General features: G+C 45.7%; 1 protein-coding gene across 4 annotated transcripts in view; it reads right to left on the bottom strand.

The window, feature by feature from the left end:
* Positions 1 to 26,741, bottom strand: part of DOP1A (DOP1 leucine zipper like protein A) — a 149,849-nt gene that overhangs the window by 59,422 nt on the left and 63,686 nt on the right. For 3 of the 4 annotated variants that reach the window (XM_082250084.1, XM_082250087.1, XM_082250085.1), the window contains exons 8-11: positions 22,201 to 22,310; positions 13,153 to 13,261; positions 12,449 to 12,569; positions 8,099 to 8,218 (exon numbers count right to left, since the gene is read on the bottom strand). In XM_082250084.1, coding sequence (XP_082106210.1) covers positions 8,099 to 8,218; positions 12,449 to 12,569; positions 13,153 to 13,261; positions 22,201 to 22,310 — 460 coding nt within the window. The remainder of the gene's footprint in view (positions 1 to 8,098; positions 8,219 to 12,448; positions 12,570 to 13,152; positions 13,262 to 22,200; positions 22,311 to 26,741) is intronic. The other variant, XM_082250086.1, reaches the window with a different exon arrangement.

Genomic DNA, 26,741 nt, shown 5'->3' with positions numbered 1-26,741 from the left:
TTTTGCCAGAATTCGCATCTGAACTGGACCGGCTCTGTGGCTGCCCCAGGCCTGTGTGAAATGGCTTCATTGAGTGCCGTCACACTTGCCTGTCATGCGAATTGGATGCGGTGAAACCAGTATCCAATCTGCACATATGTAAACCCAGCCTTAGTATCTCTTCCAAAACTCCAGAACAGGTTTGCAGTGTTTTTGGATTTTAGTGTAATTTGTTAGGTACATTTACCCAATCTGTGTCCTTCACTGGAAATCCTGCATAGAAATCTTGCTCCCTACTGCTGTTTAGACCCTGTGAGATTGATTTACTAAAACTAAAACTGGAGAGTACAAAATCTGGTGCAGCAGTGCATGGTAGCCAACCAGCTTCTCACTTTACCATGTTCAATTTAACTTTGACAAGATAAAAAACCTGGATGCTGATTGGTTTCTATGCAATAGCTGCACCAGATTTTGCATTCTGCAGTTTTAGTAAATCAACCCCTGCCAGCTTCAACCTTTAGCTGTTGCACTTTGCATTATATGAATTGTAATATACAGGCGCTGACTACATCAGTTCAAAGAAATTTCCCAGAACTGAAAGCTGTAGCAGCATCTGAACTGTGGGGAGAGCCAACTCTGCACCTTTTACACAATTGGACAAATGTAAAATGTATCCATAGACTTCATATGTCTGTCAATTGATATTTGTGGTTTTCAGAGGTTTAAAAGACAGGTAGTCTATGGGGCACTTTAGACACGGGTCTCTGCAACCTATGGTGGTTGGCAAAGTGACTGAATGCCCGGCAAATTCCACCATCTGTTCACATGCCCTCAGCTGAAGGAAAGCATCAGAGTTTAGGTAAAGTCAGGGGCTGGCTAGCTCTACCTGAGGGACCTTTCCCACCATAATGCACAGAAAAATGTACTGCACTGCATTGCTAATAAGCATTTCATTTGCATTTTCACATATACTGCACTATGTTACCATTTTTTGCATGTGGGAAAAAAATTTCATCCATTGCGAAGTGACAAACCTCTGGAACTGTCAAAATACTAAAGGAGTTGTAAAGGCAGAAGGTTTTTTTTATCTTAATGCATTCTATGACAGAAAAAGCTTTCTGTGTGCAGCAGATACCCCAGCACCCCTATTACTTATTTGAGCCCCATCTCTATCCAGCGATGTCCATGAGTCCTTTGGCTGTACAGGACTCTCCCTTCTTATTGGCTGAGGCAGAGCAGTGGTCAATCAGCAGAGAGAGGAGGCAGGGCCGAATGGCAGTTTAGTGTCTGAATGGATACACTGAGCTGTAGCTTAGCTCGGGTATTCAACAGGAGGGAGGGGCCAGGAGCAGCGAAGAGGGACCCGAGTAGAGGAGGAGGATCGGGGCTACTTTGTGCAAAACCAACTCCACAGAGGAGGTAAGTATAACATGTTATTTTTTTTAATTGTTTTTTTTAAAAGATGAGACTTTACAATCACTTAACAATTTATTTATTATTTATTTAAATTTATTTATTAACAATTTATTTTTACATCTTTACTTTCAGGCCTTGTTCTCACCATGGTGCTGAGATGTTAGTTTTTCTGCACGTGATCTGCAAGGGCACAAAGAAAACAATTGTTCTTTGTGTGTCCTGTTCACCCAACAGCCATGTGCGGATTTTTTTTACTGCGCAGGAATCTGCAACGTGTGCAAAACTCACTGAAACGCACATGAAAACGAATATAAACTCGTGTCTCTACAAGTGAAATCTGTGCGTATTTTCCATCAGTTTTTCTGCATGTATGATGGGAATGAGGCCTGAAAGTAAAGATTTAAAAAATAAATTGTTAGTATTTTTTTGTATGTGCACGTGTACACAATGTTGTGGAGTGAAATAAGCACATTAAAAACTATATGTGGCCTGCGTTGACAGGGTGCAAAAAAAAAAAAAAAAAAAACACAGGTCATTGCACATGTAAATGAGCCCTGAATGTTAAGCCCCTTCAGCTAAAACCCCATGGCCCAGTGCTGCCATTATTAAAATTGGAATTTTGACTTACCGTAAAATCCTTTTCTCTTAAGCTCATTGACAGACGCAGTCCTCTTTGATTAATATCAGTAGGGTTATACTGCCCCCTACAGGAGTAGGACACTAGGCAGGAAAAACGTTCTGGCCACACCTTAGGGGCAGTCCCAGAGGGTATATCCTCTCTCATCCTGCTACAGGATGTCAGTTATGTAACAAAGCAGTGTCAGAGAATTTAACCTAACCCAACTGAAAAATAGAGGGGCGGGTACTGCGTCTGTCAATGAGCTTAAGAGAAAAGGATTTTACGGTAAGTCAAAAATCCAATTTTCTATGTCGCTCATTGACAGACGCAGTCCTCTTTGATTAATATCAGTAGGGACGTCCCAAAGCAGTGCCACAAATGAGGGGTGGGATAACGGAAATCAAAATCCAATCCAGAAGGCCCAACCGGAACCAACCAGAAGTCTTAAAGGCTCATCGGACAAAAAGATGAGCTCAACTGAAAACTCAACAGAAAAAAACCCTTGAGGTAGACCAACGGTCCCCTCAAACAGCGGCCTGCAGAACCTTGCGGCCAAAAGAGGCATCCGCCGATGCCAGCACATCAACTTTATAAAATTTTGTAAAGGTATGAACCGACGACCAGGTAGCCGCCTTGCAAACCTGAAGCACCGATGCCTGATGGCGGAAGGCCCAGGAAGCACTAAGCGACCAAGGGGAGTGCGCCTTAACAGGGAACGGAGGAACCCGACCCTTAATAGAATAAGCCTATACCACTGTCTGTCTGATCCATCTAGAGATAGTCGCGGCAGACGCAGGCAACCCCTTTCTAGGACCATCCGTGATCACAAAAAGTGAATCAGTCTTACGAAAAGAGTCCGTAGTAGTCAAGTACACCCTGATCGCCCGAACCACATCCAAGGAGTGTAACGCAAACTCCCGAGGATGACTGGGCTTAGGACACAGGGAAGGTAGCACAATATCCTAATTTAGATGAAACTCTGAAACCACCTTAGGAAGAAAGGATGGATTCGGGACGAAGAACCACCTTATCCCTATGAACCACCAGATATTGGGAACGACAGGACAAGGCGGCCAGTTCTGACACCCTGCATGCAGAAGTGATAGCCACCAAAAGGCCACCTTCTGGGATAAGGTAAGCAAGGGAATCTCCCTAATATTTTCAAAGGGAGGTTTCTGAAGAACCGACAACACCAGATTAAGATCCCAGGGCGGCAAGGGCGCGGGCACCGGCGGAGCCAGGTGCCGCACCCCCTGGATGAAATTCCGCACCAAGGACTGAGTAGCCAGAGGCTTCTGAAAGAAGATTGCTAATGCCGAAACCTGACCCTTGATAGTGCTCAAAGCCAGTTTCTGCTCAACCCCTTGTTGCAGAAAAGCCAATATCCGGGCCACCGAGTAAGAACGTGGAGGAAACCCAAGGGATTCACACCACGCGATATAAGACTTCCATGTGCGATGATAGACCTTTCTGAAAGTCGCTTTCCTCGCTTTAATTAGAGTAGGGATAACTGAAGCTGACAACCCTTTGTCCTTCAGCACCTGGGTCTCAACAGCCAGGCCGTTAAAGCCAGCGATCGTAAAGCAGGATGGAAGATCGGTCCCTGAGACAGCAGATCCTCCCTGAGAGGAAGTCGCCAAGGAGCGTCCGCGACCAGCCTGACCAAGTCGGCGTACCAGGCCCGACGAGGCCAGTCCGGAGCCACAAGGATAACTGGAATTCCCTCTACCTCTATCCTGCGAAGAAGTTTCGGCAGCAACTTGAAAGGAGGGAAGGCATACAGTAGCTGATACTGCCCCCACGGGGCGACCAGCGCGTCTGCGCCGTCCGCTAGAGGATCGCAAGAGCGGGCTACAAACCTCAGCACCTTCCTGTTGAGCCGAGATGCCAACAGATCCACATTCGGGGTGCCCCAACGAAGGCGCAATTGGTGAAATATCTCTGGATGAAGAGACCATTCCCTTTGATCCAGAATCTGACGGCTGAGAAAATCTGCTTGCCAATTTTCCACCCCCGGAATGAATACCGCGGAGAGAGCTGGAACAAATCGTTCCGCCCAACGAAGGATGCCGGCCACTTCTACGGCCGCCAGGACACTCTTGGTGCCCCCCTGGTGATTGACGTAAGCCACGGCCGTGGCATTGTCCGACTGGATCCGCACCGGGCTGCCCCGGAGCTGCTCGGTCCAGTGAATCAGACAAAGTCTGATCGCTCTCAGTTCCAATACATTTATCGGTAACCTGGATTCTTCCAGGGACCAGAGCCCCTGAGCAGATCGTCTGCCGAGAACCCGACCCCACCCGGATAGACTGGCATCCGTGGTGACAATCGTCCAATAGATTGGAAGAAATGACTTCCCCTGACTGAGCATCGGCGACCGAAGCCACCAAACCAGAGATTCCCTGGTCCGTTCGCTCAGCCGGATCCGATTGTCCAGGGAATCGGGATTCCGGTTCCATTTGAGAAGAATCTCCTTTTGAAGAATCCGGGTATGGGACTGGGCAAATGGTACTGCCTTGAAGGAGGCCACCATCTGTCCCAGAACCCTCATGCAAGTCTGCAGGGAAGGCCAGTTGACGGTCAATAATAACTGAGTCGTCGACTGAATCTTCTGGAGTTTCTCCGCCGAGAGAAGCAATTTTGCCAAGGACGTGTCCAAGGTTAGGCCCAGATAGTTCAGTTTCCTGGTGGGGACCAGGGATGACTTCTGCAGGTTCACCAGCCACCCGAACTCTTCCAAAGAGATCATAGTGATCTCCAAGTTTAGCAATAGAGCCTGCGGAGATTCCGCACGGAGAAGAAGGTCGTCTAGGTAGCCTAGAATCGATATGCCCCGCCGTCGCAACAGCGCCAAAACCTTTGTGAAGACCCGGGGAGCAGAGGCGAGACCAAAGGGTAACGCCGCAAACTGATAATGGTTCTATCCCACGGCAAAGCGAAGGAAACGCTGATGTCCTGCGTAAATGGGAATGTGAAGATAGGCATCCTTGATGTCTATGGACGCCAGAAAATCCCCCTGATGCAGGGAGGCCACCACTGTCCAATGGGACTATGTCGTGGCCGACCCAGCGCGGAGCTAGGGCCTGCACACGCTCGTAGGCCGGCTGGGGTGACCACTGGATCTCAACATCCAGCCCGTCGCCCAGATCCAGCATAATTGCTTTAAGATCTCACAGGAAAAAGCTAACTAAAAAAGATTTATCTAAAAAAGCTTGCCAGGACCAGAGATCACAGCAAGAAACTTAGGTCCTTACTCCTGACTAGGCAGAAAAAAACGGACATCCTGTAGCAGGAAGAGAGAGGATATACCCTCTGGGACTGCCCCTAAGGTGTGGCCAGAATGTTTTTCCTGCCTAGTGTCCTACTCCTGTAGGGGGCAGTATAACCCTACTGATATTAATCAAAGAGGACTGCGTCTGTCAATGAGCGACAGAGAAATTAATGTAAACCTAAGATTTTTTTCCTTTTATAAAAACCTACATATTATACTTATCTGCTCTGTGCAATGGTTTTGCACAGAGCAGCCCCAATCCTCTTCTCAAGCCTCTCGCCGGCATTACTTCTCTTCTCAGTGTGCCACAATAGGAAGCCACTTCCTATTGTGGCACACCTATAGGCTCGACCCCGAGCTGCGCTCTGTGTGTCCTTTGGCTTGGCCCTACCGCCGCTCTCTGGCTGTGATTGATAGCAGCAGGAATCAATGTCTCCCACTACTGTCTCTCTGTCCAGAGAAAAGAGAATGTAGAGAGCCGCTGCTCTCAGGCACAGTGTTGGATCGAGATCGGGCTCGGGCCCAGAAGGTTTTTTTACCTTATTGCAGAAAATGCCTTTATGACCACTTTAGCTTTCACCTTCAGTCATATCACCAGACACTGAGCAAAGGGTTTTCTTTAGGGTTAGTAAGTACTTCACAGGCTGGAACAGTCCATGTATATAATAAGACAGAAAGGGAAGGATAAAAGAAGTGGTAATATACTACAAGTCTACTTTAAAGCGGTACTAAAACAAAAATGTAATAAATTGCAGCTTACCAATTCGTAGATGTGGTGGCTGCATTAGTTTTCTTTTTTTAGAGGTTTTCCTTTATTTTCACCTGGGGTAAATCTGCTATTTTTCAACATTCTTTTCTTAACAGACCAAGCTGTTTAGACAAATTAGCAGTTAGTGTTGAAACAAACCATGTACCACTGAAAGGGGTGCTTACAATGTTCAGATTTTATTCATTTATGTAAAGCTGTTCTCCCATAGGGAAAAAAAAAGCTCCAGTCATATTTGTGTTTATTAAAAGTCAGCAGCTACAAAAACTGTAGCTTCTGCTGACCTTAACAGACACCTTTAGCAGGATCCAGTGCTGAACTTATCTGAGCCGTTCCTTTCACCTGTCTTCTGTCCCAGCATCTCAACTGTGGGTACGTGGCTATGACAGCTTGTGGCTTTACAGACGGGGGCCCACTACTGCACGGGTCCAGCAGTCTTCTGAGGCCTGTGATGTGTCCCAGAAGACTGCAGGGATGGAGGGGGAGAGGAGCCCTTAGGTGATCTGAGCACAAGTGGGTGTGGGTACCTGTCAAAACCAGGCATCTGCCTCCCACCCTTAAAATAATGTGCAATTTCATAAAGAGGAGGGGGCGGGGGGTTTAAAGCAGATCTTCTCCTTTTGGGTGAAGCCCTGCTTTAATAACTGTCATCTGGTATGGCTTAAATTTGTTTAAAGCGGTGTTCCAGCCTCCCCCTCCAAAAATTAAAAGTCAGCAGCTACACATACTGTAGCTGCTGACTTTTAATATTAGGACACTTACCTGTCTTGGAGTCCAGCGATCTCGGCACCACAGCCGATGTTTACATCGGCTGTCAGGTGCTGCCGCCGCCATTGCCGGTGGGTGGACCCAGCAGTGAAGCCTTACGGCTTCATGGGCCGGTCCTTAATGTGCATGCGCGAAGCGCGCTGCGCATTCGGATTGGCTCGGCGGCGGGGGAAGGAGGAGGGGGCCAAACTTCCGAGGGACAGGGCTGCGGTGCTGTCTCCCGGAAGTGGGGAAGGGTACCTGTCAAAAACAGGTACCCGTTCCCCCCTCCCCCTTGAAAGCTGCCAAATGTGGCACCGGAGGGGGGGGGGGAGAGCAAATGAGCGCAAGTTCCACTTTTGGGTGGAACTCCGCTTTAAGTCCATCTAACTGCACCCTCTCCCCAGACTAACCATGCTGCTGTCCAAAAGGTGTCCGCTTTACTGCTCCATCCAGAATGCAGACACTCTAGGGCTCCAAGTACACCTATGTAGTTTGCTTTTGAGCGTTTCTGCAGCACTTTTTGCATTTTTATACTGCGATTTTGCAGCAATTTTTTAATTTGTTGGGCAGATTAAAAAAAAAAAAAAACACGCAAATCGTGGTAAAAATCGCACTACAAGCTTTTCTGCAGCTTCTCTTTTGAAGTCTATTGAGCCAAAAAAGCACCGTTTTGCATTTTAAAGTCCCTGACCCTTTCCAAAAATGCAGAGGCACAAAAATGTATAGATGTGAATGTGTTCCATAGCAGCCTAGGTTAAAAAAAATGTCCTGCATTTCTGCAAAAAGCATAAAAATACGCATTGGTGTGAATAGAGCCTAAGACAGAGAATGTTTTACTGTCCAGATCACCAAGCAAAATAAAAAGGTAAAAATGTCTAAAAAAGAAGCCAACACATCTAAGGATTGGTAAACTGCAATATATTACATTTTTGTTTTTGGGTTTAATACCGCTTTAAGTAGTAAAGGAAATAAACTAATACTCGCTCAGTCGTGGTGAAGAAATTAAACCTGTTTAAAAGCCAAACTGATCCATATCTTTTTGTCACTTTTAAAATATATTTTAGCATTTAGCGTGAGCAAAAGCTTGGGGGGGAACAACGGAAAATCACAATAATATGCAGTCCGCATCTCAGCTGAATCAGAGGAGATTTGTCACTGCTTTGTTAATAAACACTTACTGCCTGAAGGACAAAACATACTTGGGCTGTAATAAATCATTTGTACAGCTTGAGTGGTATTAAATAAAAAGCCAAATGAAGTGGCAGGTTTTTACTCAATACAATGCACTTGTGCCTACCTGCAGCATTCTTCAAACCAGCGTGCAATGTAATCCCACATGTAATAAGGCTCAAATGAGTTAAACAAAAGGTTGGCTGTTTTAATGAGCTCCGCAGTCCTTTTGTTTTCCCGTAATTTACTGTAACAAATAAAAGGCACTGTCATCATTTAAAGTCACAAATTAAAAGCCCCAAAGGAGTTGGCACACAAGGGCAAAAAGAAGGAGAAAATAATTAGGAATGAATAAAACAGGTAGAGGAATATGAAAGAGCTTTCCCTAATACTCAGCTAGTAGACAAGATCTAGCCATGAAAATGTCCCTATAAAAAAAGGTTTGATTGTGTCAATGTAACCGCATTACATTGAGAGATAGGCAGTTGACTACAAGGAAATTTTTTTTCCTATTGGTTCTGTATTTCTGTGTAGTGATAACCTTCAAAGCACTGACGTTTATCCTATGTGCTTTAAAATGGTTATAAACCTCTTACATATATCCAGTGAAGTGACTGGCCTCAGGTGATAAACAGAGATGAAAAAAAATCACCCTACAGAAGTTGTACCTGTGTATCTGCAGTCTTCTCTACATCCTGTTCAAAATGCTGAATCATAAAGCTTGACTGAGTGTTGAGAAAAAAAGGGGTCAGAGAAATGAAGTTACACTCTGCAGAGCTCAGTGTGGAGAGCCCCAAGAGCTGATTGGAGGGGAGAGACACCTCCCCCCTTCACGCAACACACAGGAACAGAGCTGAAGCTCTCAATCAGCTGGAGGTCCCTCCCCTGTCACCATTTTTCTCTGGGTGTCAGGAAAACTTGTCAGAGGTGATTCATGCTGATAGCAGAACATTGAAGCAGCAGATTGAAATGACACTTAGCCCTCCTGATGGAGACAAGTACACACTATAGAGCAGAGTTCTCCAAACTATGGCCCTCCAGTTGTTCAGGAACTACAATTCCCATCATGCCTAGTCATATCTGTGAATGTTAGAGTATTACAATGCATCATGGGACGTGTAGTTCTGCAACAGCTGGAGGGCCTTAGTTTGGAGATCCTTGCTATAGAGGGATATCCTTAGTTCTTATTTCATATCTGAGGTTTACAACCACTTTAATGTACATGTTTAGCAGAAATTTTTGTCATAATATAAAGATGCTAACAACACATTTCATGAGGTAAACAACAAGCAACTGATCTTATCCTAAGCAAAAATGCAGCCACTAAACTGTATCTGAAAAACATTTAAGGAGAATAGATGATAAGAATTAAACTTCCTATATAGTGGTGGATAATACAATTTGTGGCACATCACATGTGCTCCCAACTCCTTTTAGGTATGGAGTACATGGTGTTCAAACATATTTAGAGAATTATAGAGGAACTAAACTCAGGAAGCTGTGCCTAAAAAGAGTCAGGCAGAGGACTAATAACTAACTTATTAGTCATTGGAAATTTCCTGTGGTCTCCCTATAGCTGATCTTTTTTTACCATTCCAGACTTGCCACAACCTTGTTCTATACTGTGTGGAGGCAGCCATCTTGGTAGAGGCATGGGTTTTCTTTCTAATATCTGACCCTCCAGCAAGAAGAATAGTGAGCAGAAGAGTAGTGACCTAACCAGATCTCACCCAGAATCTTGTGAAACTAGCCGCTATACCAGAAAGTGAACTGCTATTTTTCAGAAGAACATTTAGGACAAAAGGACTGAGTTTTTTTTAGTTCAGGTCCACGTTAATTCTAATACAATGGCAACATTAAGGCCTCATGCACACTGGACATTTTTTCAGCTGATCCCAAGGGGCATCTGACATTTTTGTTCCCTGCCTCTAAATGCCCCTGCATGTTAGCCTCTGTGTTCATAGGCGTTTATAGGAGTTTAGTGGCAGAAAAAAAAACCCAGCCAGTGCATTTAGGTGGGTTTGGCAGAAAAACGCTCAACAATTCTAAACGCCTGTACACAAGAAGTCTAAATGTGTGCTAACACTAGGTGCGTTTAGCCTCTGAGCGTTAATTCATTTCAGTGGCCGGAATAAATTAGTATTTTGGCTAATGAAATTAATGCCCATACGCATTACACACTTTTATAAGTGTCAAGTGTTTTTCTGCCAAAATGCCCCCACGGAGGAAAGATGTCTAGAAGAGATAGTGTGCATGAGGCCTAAAAACCATGACCAGGTAACCATGTGTGTGTTTACGGATCAAAGAAAGCGAAATTGGAGTGTTTGATATACAAAAATTATAGCAAAGTACCAACATCCCGATTGAATAATCAATTCTGGGTAGGAAAAAGGACCTACCAAAGGAATGGGTGGGGGCTCGAGGCGTCTGGGCCACCATCCAGAAAAAATGAGACAGACCCAGAATGGGCGAAAGAGAAGGAAGGAAAAAAGAAAAGGGAAAGAGCTAAAAAAATGGGTAAGGAAGAGATGGGGGAGGGGGAGGAGGGACAAAGAAAGGAAAACAAGGGGGGAAAAAAATATATAAGGATAGGGGGGGGGGAGAGAAGAAAAGATCAGGACAGAAAGGTAAAGAGTGAAAGAGAGGGCTGGTGGGATTTTAAGGGTACCGTAGAAAAAACAATAGCAAAAATGGTAAAATCGAGTATTTTTATTTTAACATATTAAAACCAGATAGGGGAAACATATATAACACATTGTGAAATACATACAGTCCATTACAGAGGTACAAAAAATAGGCGATGATAGATATATAGCTAATCCCATGTGCAAGACCTCGGAAATTAACCCAACATGTTTCGCAGCCTAGTTGGGGCTGCTTCTTCAGGGGTCTGTATCATGCTATATAATTAGAAGCCTTTAATGACCTTGAATGGTACTTAGTTTTATGAGACCCAATAACGGGACTACATAAACTGGAACCCAGAGGTCCCTATCTCTCAAGGAGATACAAATAAGAGTGTTGAGAGGCCAATGGTAAAGAACAGCTAGGCATCTGTAGAATATAGTCAGCAATGTCTGGTAGTAATGCCGATTCTCGGGCAAGCCATGGAAAACTCCATAGGGTGTCCAGGCAAATATACCCCGGTGGAGAGAACACCAGCATATGTTCAGGTAGATAGAGTGGCCATCTCGCAACCAACAGTGGCCATCATGCGAGATGGCCACTCTATCTACCTGAACATATGCTGGTGTTCTCTCCACCGGGGTATATTTGCCTGGACACCCTATGGAGTTTTCCATGGCTTGCCCGAGAATCGGCATTACTACCAGACATTGCTGACTATATTCTACAGATGCCTAGCTCTTCTTTACCATTGGCCTCTCAACACTCTTATTTGTATCTCCTTGAGAGATAGGGACCTCTGGGTTCCAGTTTATGTAGTCCCGTTATTGGGTCTCATAAAACTAAGTACCATTCAAGGTCATTAAAGGCTTCTAATTATATAGCATGATACAGACCCCTGAAGAAGCAGCCCCAACTAGGCTGCGAAACATGTTGGGTTAATTTCCGAGGTCTTGCACATGGGATTAGCTATATATCTATCATCGCCTATTTTTTGTACCTCTGTAATGGACTGTTTGTATTTCACGATGTGTTATATATGTTTCCCCTATCTGGTTTTAATATGTTAAAATAAAAATACTCGATTTTACCATTTTTGCTATTGTTTTTTCTACGGTACCCTTAAAATCCCACCAGCCCTCTCTTTCACTCTTTACCTTTCTGTCCTGATCTTTTCTTCTCTCCCCCCCCTATCCTTATATATTTTTTTTCCCCCCTTGTTTTCCTTTCTTTGTCCCTCCTCCCCCTCCCCCATCTCTTCCTTACCCATTTTTTTCTTTCCCTTTTCTTTTTTCCTTCCTTCTCTTTCGCCCATTCTGGGTCTGTCTCATTTTTTCTGGATGGTGGCCCGGACGCCTCGAGCCCCCACCCATTCCTTTGGTAGGTCCTTTTTCCTACCCAGAATTGATCAAAGAAAGCAAAATGGAATATAGGGAAAACATTCTGACATACTCTTAGTTCCACCTGTATTCATAGTAAGCAGGCTTGATAGTATATGAAATGCAAAGAGAAGATAATAAAATGCAGGTATACCCAATGCTATGTCTTGAGAGCAGCAGTTAAAGAAAAAAAAAAATAACACAACAACGCAACCAACTACAAAAAGGTTTTGAAGCTTCTTTGGGGTGTTTTGTCTCATGTAGGGCAACCCATTAATGTGAATGGGCTGCCCTATGCGCGACAAGTAGAAGCACTCGAAAAACGCACAAAAAACACACAAGAGGGAATGAGAGTTCCCACTACGCTTAGGTGTGGACCCAGTAAATGCCAGCTTATCCTTGCGGCCGTGTAGAGATAGGTTTTCTGCAAATCAATTAGGAAACCGATTTAAAAGAAAAACAATGGAACCTACCTACTTAGCTGTGCGGGGTCCTTACTAAAAGGTGCCTGTGTCTGAAGATCTAATTCTGCTTTACATTGGGTATACAGTGTTCTGAATACTTCTATTAACACATCTTCCAGAATTGCAGGACCTGACAAAGTACGTACACAACTTTACATAAATGATCAACTTGTCATGAACATATACAGCACTTAAGATATGTAAATCTGCAGCAATGCTCAAATAAGAGGAGACAGCTATAGTTATGCAAAGATCAATAGCTACCTACATAAGTATTTAAACAATATTTCCTATACACAATACATTTTTAATAGTACAATAAACTTGCTCTACACTTACTCAAAAAACAAAACATACTAACTGCAAGGAAAAAAAAATATCCAACTCAACTATGTGGCATATTCTGCCATTCAACGTTTCTGACAGATAATTTGCTGATTCAAACCTGCATGCCTGTGGCCAAATTCGAAAGACTACCATGTGAACAATACAAATAATTGTACAATGACCTAAACACAGACATCCATGGCCACTGTCAGAACATTTCTACCATTTTAGCTATTTAATATTAGATGCTTCTTATAGAATATCAATGGCCATAGTTGCTGTATATTACTAGCACACACTCCAAATACTCTATAGGCCCTCCTAGTCTGGTACTATTAGCTCAGAACTGCTATAATATTTGGAAATATAAAGCAGAAAGGAAATACCAAGTTCAGGTTTATCCAATAGACTAATTAAGATCCGGAATGGTTTTAAATCTTGCATTAGTGAGTTTTCTCTGCTTGTTTCTTTTCCTTGCAAAATTCCCACCATAGCCTGGAATTAAAACAATAAAACAATATTGTGATCATATTTATACAGCCAATATCAGTTACATTTTATACAGAAAAATTTTAAGTTCAACAGTCTTAGTGTACGGTTATGAAAGTTATTAGGCTGTAACCAGAGGTGCCTGCTTGCAGTCACAACTCTTCTCTAAAGTGACCCCTAAATCAAATAAACATATTGTGATTTCATCAAATGCAGGGAAAAGAGGACAAAGTCATTGGTAACATGCCATGCACACCCCCTCTCCCAACACTCATCAGGCATTTATTTTTTTCCAAAGGAATTTTGACAGCTGTCATCCTCGTGTGTGGCTGAGAATACCGCCACCAACATCCATACCTTGAGCTGGCTGGCGCCCTGTCATATTTGGTCTTTGTTTGTTCAGTGATACCTACTCACACTGATCACAGCTGCTTGGCCTCAGGTGTTCCCTATCCATGCTGTTTCATGCTAACTTCAATGTAAGTGTGCTGCTTATTTTAATAAAAATGGAATTTTTGTAAAATGTTACCTGTAAAATTCCTTTCTCTGAGTCCTCCGACAGTCGCCGCCCCTTCATATTCATCACCAATGGGGTTAATGACCTTCTACGTAGGAGTAGCTAGGCAACAGAATATGTTAATATTAAGGCTTTTAACATATCCCACCCCCACGGGGGTGGTCCCTTCAGTCAATACCCTCCTACTTCCTGTGTCCATACCTCAGTTTCAGTGGAATAGCAGTAGAGTATATAATCAAACCCCAAAAGAGGGGCGGGGGCGGCGACTGTCGGAGGACTCAGAGAAAGGAATTTTACAGGTAAGATTTTACAAAAATTCCGTTTTCTCTTACGTCCTCCGACAGTCGCCGCCCCTTCATATTCATCACCAATGGGGACGTCCCATAGCAGTGTAAACATGAGGGGTGGGAAACGCAGCCGCGCCCAAGGCAACGCCGTCTCCACAACAGAGAAAGGAACCTTACCAAGGGAAGGAACCCAGCCGGGTAGCATGAAAAAAATTGCTCAACAGGAGCAACAACCCAGGAAAAAACAAATAACTCAGGGATAAAACGCTATCCCAAACAGCCAAGGGCCCAAAACAAGGGACCCTAAGGTACTGCCGCACTAAGAACCTTGCGGCCAAAGGAAGCATCAGCCGATGCCTGAACATCCACCTTGTAGAACTTAGTGAAGGTGTGAACGGACGACCAAGTCGCCGCCTTACACACCTGGGCCACGGAAGCCCGATGATGACAGGCCCAAGACGTACTCAAAGATCTAGTAGAGTGCGCCTTCACAGGCATAGGAGGAACTTTCCCCTTCAAAGCATATGCCTGTTCAATGGTCTGTCTGATCCACTTGGCAATGGTAGAAGCCGCCGCCGCCATGCCCTTCCGAGGACCCTCATGAAGGACAAATAAGGAATCCGACTTGCGAAAGGATTCAGTCGACGTCAGGTACACCCTGATCGCCCGAACAACATCCAGAGAGTGCAAATCCAACTCCTTCGGATGCTTGGGCTTCGTGCAGAGCGAAGGGAGGACAATATCGTCATTGAGGTGAAAATCAGAAATCCGTTTCGGAAGAAAAGAAGGGTTAGGTCGCAAGACCACCTTATCCAGGTGAACGACCAGATACGGAGACCTGCAGGACAAAGCTGCCAGCTCCGACATCCTGCGAGCCGAAGTGATGGCCACCAAAAAGGCGACCTTCTTGGACAACATAGCCAACGAGATCTTCCTGATCTGTTCAAAAGGAGCATGTTGTAACACGGATAGAACGAGATTCAAATCCCAAGGAGGCAGAGGATCCCTCCTAGGAGGGACCAGATGTCGCACCCCTTGAACAAAAGTGCCAACCAAGGAGTTAGATGCCACAGGACGTTGAAAAAGAACGGCCAACGCAGACACCTGACCCTTAATCGTAGCCAGCGCCAAACGCTGGTCAACATCCGTTTGAAGGAAGGACAACACCCGAGACACCGAATACGTGCGAGGGGAATGCCCCCTGGACTCACACCAGGCAAAATAGGCCTTCCAAGTACGGTAATAGACCTTCCCCGAGGAAGACTTCCTCGCGTTGATCAAAGTGTGAATGACCTCAGGGGAGAGACCCCTATCCTTCAGGACCTCGGTTTCAACAGCCAGGCCGTCAAAGCCAGCGACTGTAAAGCAGGATGGAATATCGGCCCTTGAGACAGGAAATCCTCTCGAATTAGGCAGACGCCACGGGGCGTCGACCGCCAGATTCACGAGGTCTGCGTACCAGGACCGGCGAGGCCAGTCCGGTGCCACAAGAATCACCGCGTGCTGTTCCGAGCTCAACCTGCGCAGGAACCTGGACAGCAGTTGAATCGGTGGAAATGCGTACATCAGTCGGTACTGATGCAACGGAGCTACCAACGCATCTGACGCGTCTGCCCGAGGATCGCGTGTCCTTGCCACGAACCTCTTTACTTTGTTGTTCAGACGAGACGCGAACAGGTCCACCTCCGGAAGACCCCACTTCGCGCACAACATCTGGAAGACATCCGGGTGGAGGGACCATTCCCCCTGGTCCAGGGTCTGGCGACTCAGATAATCCGCCTGCCAGTTCTCCACCCCCGGAATGTGAACTGCCGTTATCGCCGGGACGTGAGTCTCGGCCCAAGACAGAATCTCGGCCACCTCCCGAGCCCCTCGGGCACTCCTGGTGCCCCCTTGGTGGTTGATGTAGGCCACCGCTGTGGCATTGTCCGTCTGCACCCGAACCGGACGGCCCAGCAGCCTGTCCGACCAACGTCGCAGACAGAGATTTATCGCTCGTAGTTCCAGAATGTTGATCGGAAGGGAGGATTCCTCCACCGACCAAGTTCCCTGGGCGGACAGAATGCCCAGGACACCACCCCAGCCCGACAGGCTGGCATCCGTGGTGATCACCGTCCATGAGAGAGGACGAAAGGACTTGCCCCCCGACACCGTCGGGGACTGGAGCCACCACAGAAGATCCCTTCTGGTGCGATGACTCAATGAAATCTGGAAATCAGAGATCGCGGTCGCCCGTCCCACCTGGACAGGATCTCCGCTTGTAGACCCCTCGTGTGAAACTGGGCGAAGGGAATCGCCTCGAAAGCCGAGACCATCAATCCCAAACAGCGCATGCACGTCCGGATGGACGAACACGGAACGTCCCTGAGGGACCTGACTTCTTCCTGAAGAGACCTGAGTTTGTCTTCCGGCAGGAAGACCCTCGCCTGGACCGAGTCCAGAATCATCCCCAGGTAGGGAAGACGAACCGACGGGCACAGCGTCGACTTTGGAAAGTTTATCGTCCAACCAAACTCCTGCAGAGTCTGCGTCGTGATGGACAGGTCCTTCACGAGACCCTGGCTGGTCGCAGACCGAACCAGAATGTCGTCCAGATACTCCAGGACAGATATGCCCTGGGCTCTCAACAAAGCCTGAACCGGTGCAAGCACCTTGGTGAACACCCGTGGAGCCTAAGCGAGGCCAAAAGGCAGCGCCACAAACTGGTAGTGATCCTCCGCAATGGCGAATCGAAGGTACCTCTGGTGACCCTCGAAAATGGGGATGTGAAGATACGCATCCTTCAAGTCGATGGAGTCCATGAATTCCCCGGAACCAGGGCAGCCACCACCGACCGCAGGGATTCCATGCGGAAGTTGCGAACCCGCACAAAGCGGTTCAGAGCCTTCAAGTCCAGAATCGGACGCACCTTGCCCTCCTTCCTGGGCACGGTGAACAGATTGGAATAGAACCCCTGAAATCTGTCCCGATGAGGCACCGGAACTACTACTCCCTGAGCCCGCAAGTCCCGCACCGCTAGGTGCAGATCCCGCAAACGCTCCGGAGACAGTTGAAGATTTGAGGGAAAAAATCTGCTCTCCGGCCGGGAGAGAAACTCGATCTTGTAGCCAGATCGAACAATTTCCTGAACTCACCTGTCCCGAATGCGGGCCAGCCAGGGTTGAAGAAAACCGAGCAAGCGTCCCCCCACCCCAGAACTGGGTGAGGGCGCCCCTTCAGGCCGCACTGTTATGGGCAGCGGATCCGGACTGGCCGGACTTCTGCTTACCTGTCCACGGCTTCTTCTGGGAGCCTTGGCCTTTGAATGGCTTGCCCTTATAGTGTGACCGAAAGGCACGAAAGGAACCCTGAGAGGGCCGAAAGGAAGCGGTCTTCTTACCAGGAGCCGCCTTAGCCTTGTGGGATTGGGGCAAGAGCGTGCTCTTACCACCCGTGATCCCCTTAATCAGAGTATCCAAGGAGTCGCCAAAAAGACGAGATCCGTTATATGGCAAATTAGCCAAGGTCTTGCGCGAAGACTGGTCCACAGACCAACACTTCAGCCAAATCAGGCGGCGCGACAACACCGCCACACTGTGCACACGTGCAGCCAACGGTATTATATCCAAGTCCGCATCACACAAATACATGACACCCTGATGGATTTGATCCACCATAGCCAGCGTCGCCGGAGGGGCAGAATCAGCCACCAGGACGCGCCTAAGCACCTGCGTCCAATGTGCGACAGCCTGAGCTGCCATAAGCGAAGCAAAAATAGCTTTGAGCATAGAACCGGTAACCGAATAAGTATGACGGGTAAGAGACTCCAGCCTCCTGTCCGTCGCATCCCGGAACACCGGCGTATCCTCAGCAGGAATCGCAGTAGACTTATTCAAAACCGCCACCGCGTGATCCACCGGAGGTGGCACACACCAACGTTCATCAGTAGCGGGCGTGAAAGGATAACGCAGCTTGAACCTACTTGGCACAGCAAAAGGCTTCCGCAGATCGCGCCACTGTTCACTAACAGCGCGCTGAAAATCATCAGTGCAGGGAAAAACCTGTGAAGTTCTGCGTCTCTGCTGCGTCCCATAGGAAGCTAAAACAGCAGGAGGACATGGCTCATCCTGCAAGCTCAGTGTTTGTTTGATAGAAGCAACCAATTCATCCATGAGTGCAAGCTCTTCAGACGAGCCAGGGGGAGAATTATCAACCCCTTCCACCTCAGCCTCCACTTCTGATCCCACAAGATCCAGGGAGGAACGGGACCCCGACAAGGAGACCCCAGCCATAGCAGCCCCATCACCCTCACCCTCGGAATCCGAGGAAATAGAAACCCTGGGCCGTTTTGTGGATTGAGCAGCCACAAGCATTTGCACCTGAGCAGCAAGGTTAGCCACAACAGCAGCCAAATCACCCCCTGGGGGGGGGAACAGCAGCCCCTTGGCCTCCCACCAAGGTGAGAGGAAATTTGCTTTCCTGAGAATCCATGCCCCCAAACAAAAATTTAGCAGGAGAATAAATAGCAACTGCCCCTTTAAAAGCGCGGTCAGCGCAGCCCACCGCACTCACACACTAGCACAAGCCCCCACAGGGAAAAGGCACAGAAACTCAGGCAAGGATTTGTAGGATAGAGGTAAAAACCTGCAGAGACCACCGCTGCTGCTGCTGCCTCGATCGGTGCACCCAGGAGAAGAGGAAGTGATGCAATCAGGGCGCTCTATTAAAGCCTATGGAAGGCTACAAGAAAATGGCTGCCTACAGTGTCAGCATGAGGCCGGAGCGATCGCCGCCAAAATGGCGGCGCTTGGCGCCGAAAAGCGCCGCTCCCGCCCACAGTAAAAAAACACTATCACATGCAGTGTAATAAAAAATAATGGCGGACCGCCGCAGCGGTCGCCGCAGTATGCACAAACATGACACACATCATGCCCCGCAGCACACAGCCTGTCACACAGTAAAAGACAGCACACATTCTGATCCCAGAGATAGTGCAGCACAGCCCCCCTCCTTGCATGTCACAAAGTGCAGCCAAGACAGACAGGGATTCCAGCAGTGTGAACAGGGTCAGGGTTACACAGTCCCAGACTGACACCCCCCAAACAGACAGGTCCCCACACAGATACACTTACCTCCTAAAAGGCGTGGGGAACCCGCACAAGCGATCAAGCCACTGCACATGGGACAGGGAGAGTCGCAGCCAGGACGCAGGAGGATTGCGGAGCGATACCGCAAGGCGTCCAGTGAGGTAGCCACCTCACCTAGCATCCCTGCAGCGAGCAGGGATGGGTCGTTTATTGTGCCAGGAAAAATACCTGACTGAACGCTCGAAGGCAGACTGGGAAGCCACTGACCCATAACCTGCGACCAGGGGGATCAGCCCGAGACCCAGCCCGCACGATCCTCTTCATCAGAAGAACTAACTAAAGCTGACAAAAAAGAACAGCTAAGTAAAGAGAGAGAAAAAAACTTCAAATAAAATCAAAAAAAGAGAAAAGGCTGAGACAAAATGCCCCAGCATAGAGACATCCAGCTACTCCTGACAAGCTAGACATTGAAACTGAGGTATGGACACAGGAAGTAGGAGGGTATTGACTGAGGGGACCACCCCGGTGGGGGTGGGATATGTTAAAAGCCTTAATATTAACATATTCTGTTGCCTAGCTACTCCTACGGAGAAGGTCATTAACCCCATTGGTGATGAATATGAAGGGGCGGCGACTGTCGGAGGACATAAGAGAAATGTTTTGTGGACCTCAACGCCCTGCTGTTCGTTTTCTTCTGCATTGAAGTGATCCTACCCTGATCTTCTACGGGAGCTGCAGATGTTCCAGCCTCAATCCCTTCTCCATCTCAGCCAGCCATCCATCGATTACTATCTTATCCATACATCCAGTTGTCTCATCCCTTCCTCTACTCTGTTGTTGGTCTACAAATATAGATGAAGGTTCCAATGGATTAAGTAACTCTGCACTTCTTTTATGAGCTCTCTGCTATGCCTCCACCTCGCTCATTGGAGTGCTGAGCTGTGGAGGGGAGGGGAGGGGAGTGGCTGGGTCAGACTTAGGCTCTCAGTGGCTCATTGAGTGGCTGAGCCAGGTGTCGATCCAGGCACCTGGCGGATCCCGACTCTGTGGTCATGATGCTTGGTGCCTGGACTGACATCTGTGATGCCAGCAGAGAGCGGACTTCAGACCGATCTCTTCTGAACACGGGTCCCAGGAGTGCAGATTGAACTGCACTCCCGTGATCCATCCAAATGAGCTTTGGCTGTACATCTTCTTTAAAGCATATTTTTAAGGGTGTATTAGTAAATAACTGGCTGCAAAAATGTTTTTTTTTTAAATGGGTCACAAGAGTGCAAAACGAACTTTGACTGTACTTCTCTTTTAAAGAACCACAATTTTGATTGAAAAATAAAATATGTATAATGTCAAACTATTTGGATTTGTAACTTCTTTCAAGGTATTTACATAAATTTGGAATGACTTCTTAATAACGTTAAGCAGTCGTGGTAATAAAATTTTTTTTCTGGCAAGTGTTTCCATTTTCAGCAGGTTCTGAATTAAAGTATATCTAAAGCCAAAACCTTTTTTTTTTTTTTTTTAATTGTGGAGAGAGTAGGGGGAAGGTTAAAACTACTGTCCTTTTTTACCATCTGGGTCTCATTAGACAGATTTAACTTATTGTTCTGAAGACTCAATAGGAAGTGAGAGGATATATTTCCAATGTGAGGAAATACCCCATTACACAGCTGTCATGGAAAAAATATCCCCATTGGAACCCTGACTGCAACTAATTTACTCTTCTGTTTCTAAACAGACAATGCTGGGGAGGGAAGAAGAGTGGCACAGGAGCTCATGGAACACAGTACTAGGAGGCAGAAACAATTTCATGTAAAATAGATTACAGGACAATTAAGTAGTGGATGTACACAGATTATTTTCTGAAAATAAGGACATTGTTCAGTGTCACTTTAATAGTGAATGGTATATCTTTCATGTGATCCTCCCTAATGGAAAACTGTAATATTTAATTGTATTTATTTTCTCTATGCATATGAAAGAGATCATCTTAATGTAATGGATTTTATAGAAGCACAATGCAAATACTGTAAAAGCAGTACTGCTCACCATCAGCACAATAAAAAGGCATACACAGAGGTATTTGATGAAGTCTCAGGATCCCTATATAACCAGATCTTTGTTGAATAAAAATCTGCACATACAGAGCCTGGAGGGGGAATTGCAAACAAACTCGTTTCCACACGTGATTTCACATCTTTGTAGTTTTGTGTAGTTTTGTGTGATTCTAAGACCCAGTATTGAATGATGTCAGCCAAAAAAGCCCGATGTGTTCTAAAAACTTACATTTCCAGTCTCTTGAGTTAAAGTGATTTCAAAAACAAAATTGTTTATTTTATTTATTTTTTTAACAACAGACATGTTATACTTACCTGCTCTGTGCAATGGTTTTGCACAGAGCAACACTGATCCTCTTCTTTTTGGGTCCTCTGTCGGCAATCCTGCCCCCCCCCCCCCCTGCTAAGTGCCCCCAATATCAAAGAAAATGATGCAGCGCAAATCCCAAAATTACATAAAGGTACAAGTCCCAAAAGGTATATGAGAAAAGTTCTTAGTTGCCCCCAATAGCAAGCCTCTTGCTATGGGAGCACTTGAGCATGCTCGCTCCCCCATTCATACACAGCACGTGGCTTGCCCCCCTGCTCTCTCATTAGCTCAGTGGCTGTGATTGACAGCAGCAGGAGGCAATGACTTCCACTGATTTGTGAGACAATGAGAAGAGAGAGACCCAGGAGAGTGGCTGCTCGTAAGCACATTGCTGGATCGAGATGGGGTAAGTATACGAGGGGCTGGGGGGGGGGAGCTGCGCCCAGAGGGTTTTTTTTACCTTAGTGCATAGAATGCATTAAAGGTAAAAAAAAATAAAAATAACCTTGAGCCTTTGGAACCACTTTAAATAATTAAGGTGAACAATTTTCACAACTGTAAGAAAAAAATGTTGTTTTGTTTTCTCCTTTTTATTGCTTGAACTAGAACTTTGTGTCTTTTTTCAACCAGACAATGTAACTTCCACATATTTATACCCCATCCCCCCTTCCTTGCAACTATTCAACAGCAATATCGTTTTCAAATACATACCTGTACTAATAGATCCTTGGAGAAAGTATTAAAGTAGTAGCAGGCATGTTCCTCAGGGTTGCTTTGCCTTGTACTCCTTGGTCCTATAATGGCGCCATTGTTGTCAAATCCTTAGAATAAATGTATAGAGGATAAAATCAAAAATTGCTCAACCAATCTAATGATAGGAATAAATACAGACAATCTCAAACAACTCACCAAAGTTGTATTTCCCATAATGACAGCAAAGAAAAAATGACATTGGAATTAGGAGAATGGATTACCAACTCCATACTGAACACCTAAATCGAACGGTGGTAACAGACTTAGAATATAATGGGAAATCATAGCACTTGTTTTAGAACCCATCTGTCCAAACACTTACTGCACTACAGACTTCCCATAACCATGATCATGAGTAATATTAAAATGCCATTTAATCAAATGCTGCTTGAATATTCATGGATGTCTTTAAAAATACAGCACAGCAATGAAAACATGCAAAGTAAAGTACCCACAGCAACCAATCAGATTTTACCTTTCCCAAGATGAGAGAATAATGAATGAATGTGGTTTGATTTGTATGGGTCTTTGCAGTTTCCTCTATTCCTTACCAGAAATGAGCTTGGGCATCTGCTGAACTCCTCTCTAGCTAAACTTCAAACAAGAGCTTTTTTTTTTTAAACTCCAATTATTCCCACCCGACAGCCTGCCTTGTTTACGTGAGTGGTGGGGCAGGGATGTTCATTATAGTAAAAAAAAAAAAAAGGGAGAAAGTTTGGGGGTTGGAGTTTTTAGAGGACACACAAGTTCATCTCTGTTCCTTACTTAAATGGAAATTTCAGGTCAATAGCACCTTTAGAAATATATTTACCTTCGAAAAATGGTGACGTGTTCAATACTTATTTTACCCGCTGTATGATCTGATGGGGCTGTCAAGCAAAATTGGTAATGTACGTCACATTCATTACATAAACTATTATATATTGTTATCTGCCAGATACTGAGAGAAGAAAATGGGATTTTAACTTACTATAAAATCCATTTCTCTGATGTTCATTGACGGACACAGCTTCTGGTATTCATAACCAGACTTCTGAGGTTGAGCATCCCACCCCCCACACACACCTGTACTTTATCAGAGTCCACTATCAATTAGATATAGGAGGAGTCCTTTGTAGTGCATTAGCACATCTATACCAGCAAGGAGTGTTGTCTCCAAGGGTTAGAGAGGCTGGACTCACCCCTTTTTTATGGATAGTGTAGGACCCACTGATAATGGGGTACTTTGACGCAGTGGTGGGCTTGAGCACGATATGGCCATATGGTGGGACTAAATCCCCATTTTTATTTATGGATTGTCTCCATATTTAATAGTCATTTCTTTTGCATGTGTGCGCTATTCTTTTTTAATATACATGTTGCCTGGTCCATAGCTGCACTGGCTTTAGATATACATGTTCAGGGTTTGCTCTCCCATTTTTTTCTTGTTTATTATGTATTCGGTCTGACCAGACTTCTGAGGTTGAGCATCCCACCCCCCACACACACCTGTACTCTATCAGAGTCCACTATCAAGTAGATATAGGAGGAGTCCTTTGTAGTGCATTAGCACGTCTTTTGGTTCATAGCTGCACCAGCTTTAGAAATACATGGGTATGCTCCCCAAAATTTTTTGCTTGTTTATTATCTATTCGGTCTGACCAGACTACCGAGGTTGAGCAACCCTCACCCACCCCCCACACACACCTGTACTCTATCAGTGTCCTCTATCAAGTGGATATAGGAGGAGTCCCCTGTAGTGCATTTGCACATCTTTCCTAGCAAGGAGTATTATCTCCAAGGGTTAGAAAGGCTGGATTCATCTCTTTTTCATGGATAGTGTAGGACCCACTGATAATGGGGTACTTTGACGCAGTGGTGGGCTTGAGCACAATATGGCCATATGGTGGGACCAAATCCCCATTTTTATTTATGGATGGTCTTGAAAATTTGGTAATAATTTCTTTTGCATGTGTGCGCTATTCTTTTTTAATACACATGTCTTTTGGTTCATAGCTGCACCAGCTTTAGAAAAACATGGGTGTGCTCCCCCAAATTTTTTGCTTGTTTATTATCTATTCGGTCTGACCAGACTACCGAGGTTGAGCAACCCTCACCCACCCCCCACACACACCTGTACTCTATCAGTGTCCTGTATCAAGTGGATATAGGAGGAGTCCCCTGTAGTGCATTTGCACATCTTTCCTAGCAAGAAGTATTATCTCCAAGGGTTAGAAAGGCTGGATTCATCTCTTTTTCATGGATAGTGTAGGACCCACTGATAATGGGGTACTTTGACGCAGTGGTGGGCTTGAGCACTATATGGCCATATGGTGGGACCAAATCCCCATTTTTATTTATGGATTGTCTTGAAAATTTGGTAATTTCTTTTGCATGTGTGCGCTATTCTTTTTTAATACACATGTCTTTTGCTTCATAGCTGCACCAGCTTTAGAAATACATGGGTATGCTCCCCCAAATTTTTTGCTTGTTTATTAGCACATCTATACCAGCAAGGAGTGTTGTCTCCAAGGGTTAGAGAGGCTGGACTCACCCCTTTTTTATGGATAGTGTAGGACCCACTGATAATGGGGTACTTTGACGTAGTGGTGGGCTTGAGCACGATATGGCCATATGGTGGGACTAAATCCCCATTTTTTTTTATGGATTGTCTCCATATTTAATAGTCATTTCTTTTGCATGTGTGCGCTATTCTTTTTTAATATACATGTTGCCTGGTCCATAGCTGCACTGGCTTTAGATATACATGTTCAGGGTTTGCTCCCCCATTTTTTTCTTGTTTATTATGTATTCGGTCTGACCAGACTTCTGAGGTTGAGCATCCCACCCCCCACACACACCTGTACTTTATCAGAGTCCACTATCAAGTAGATATAGGAGGAGTCCTTTGTAGTGCATTAGCACATCTATACCAGCAAGGAGTGTTGTCTCCAAGGGTTAGAGAGGCTGGACTCACCCCTTTTTTATGGATAGTGTAGGACCCACTGATAATGGGGTACTTTGACGCAGTGGTGGGCTTGAGCACGATATGGCCATATGGTGGGACTAAATCCCCATTTTTATTTATGGATTGTCTCCATATTTAATAGTCATTTCTTTTGCATGTGTGCACTATTCTTTTTTAATATACATGTTGCCTGGTCCATAGCTGCACTGGCTTTAGATATACATGTTCAGGGTTTGCTCCCCCATTTTTTTTCTTGTTTATTATATATTGTTATCTGCCAGATACTGAGAGAAGAAAATGGGATTTTAACTTACTGTAAAATCCGTTTCTCTGATGTTCATTGACGGACACAGCTTCTGGTATTCATAACCATTCGGTTATACTGCCCCCTACAGAAGTAGGAAACTAGGAAGAAAATAATTCTGGCTACACCCATGGGCAGTCCTAGGGGGTATACTCCCTCTCCTTGCTATAGCCACTCAGTTTTGTTACAAGCAGTGTCAGAAGAAAATTAACTTCACAGAGGGGAGGGTGCTGTGTCCATCAATGAACATCAGAGAAATGGATTTTACGGTAAGTCAAAAATCCCATTTTCTTTTTCGTTCATTAACGGACACCGCTCCTGGCATTCATAACCATTGGGATGTCCCAAAGCAGTGTTAAACATGAGGGGTGGGAACAGCAAAAAAAATTCCCAAGTCTAAAACATTAGCCAACCAGGCAACAGCAGCTCAACCAAACAACTGGAGCCAACCTGAAAAAAAAGAAAAAAAAATACACCCTCAAAGAGGATCAGGTCCTCTTAAACAGCAGCCTGCAAAACCTTGCAGCCAAAGGAAGCATTCACAGATGCCAACACATCCACTTTATAAAACTTTGTGAAAGCGCACACCGACAACCAGATGGCTGCCTTGCAAAGCTGCACCACTGACGCTTGATGACAAAAGGCCCAGGAGGCACCAAGTGCCTTAGTAGAGTGTGCCTTGACAGGGAAAAGAGGAACCAAACCCCTGATGGAATAGGCCTGAACCACCATCTGTCTGATCCATCTGGAAATGGTCGCAGAGGAAGCAGACAACCCTTTTCGAGGTCTGTCCGAGAGCACAAATAGAGAGTCTGACTTCCTGAAAGACTCCGTAGCTGCCAGGTACACTCCAATTGCCTGGACCACATCCAAAGCAGGCAAGGCAATTTCCTTCGGACGTTTAGGCCTGGGACACAGGGAAGGCAACACAATGTCTTCATTCAAATGAAAATCAGAGACAACCTTTGGAAGGAAAGAGGGACATGGATGAAGAACCACCTTATCCCTGTGAATCACCAGATAGGGTGAACCACAGGATAACGCCACCAGTTCCGACACCCTGCACGCAGAGGTGATAGCCACCAAAAAGGCCACCTTCTGGGACAGCGTAAGCAGGGGAATCTCTAGAATATTTTCAAAGGGAGGCTTCTGTAGAGCTGAAAGCACCAAATTGAGATCCAAAGGCGGCAACGGAGCCTACGCTGAAGGAACCAAATGTCAGACACCCTGAAGAAAGGTACGCACCAT

Source organism: Pelophylax lessonae (genome assembly GCF_965119305.1).
Source record: "Pelophylax lessonae genome assembly, chromosome: 3".
Taxonomy (NCBI): domain Eukaryota; kingdom Metazoa; phylum Chordata; class Amphibia; order Anura; family Ranidae; genus Pelophylax; species Pelophylax lessonae.
The sequence above is the reverse complement of the archived record's forward strand: the minus strand, read 5'-3'. Positions and strand labels throughout refer to the sequence as shown.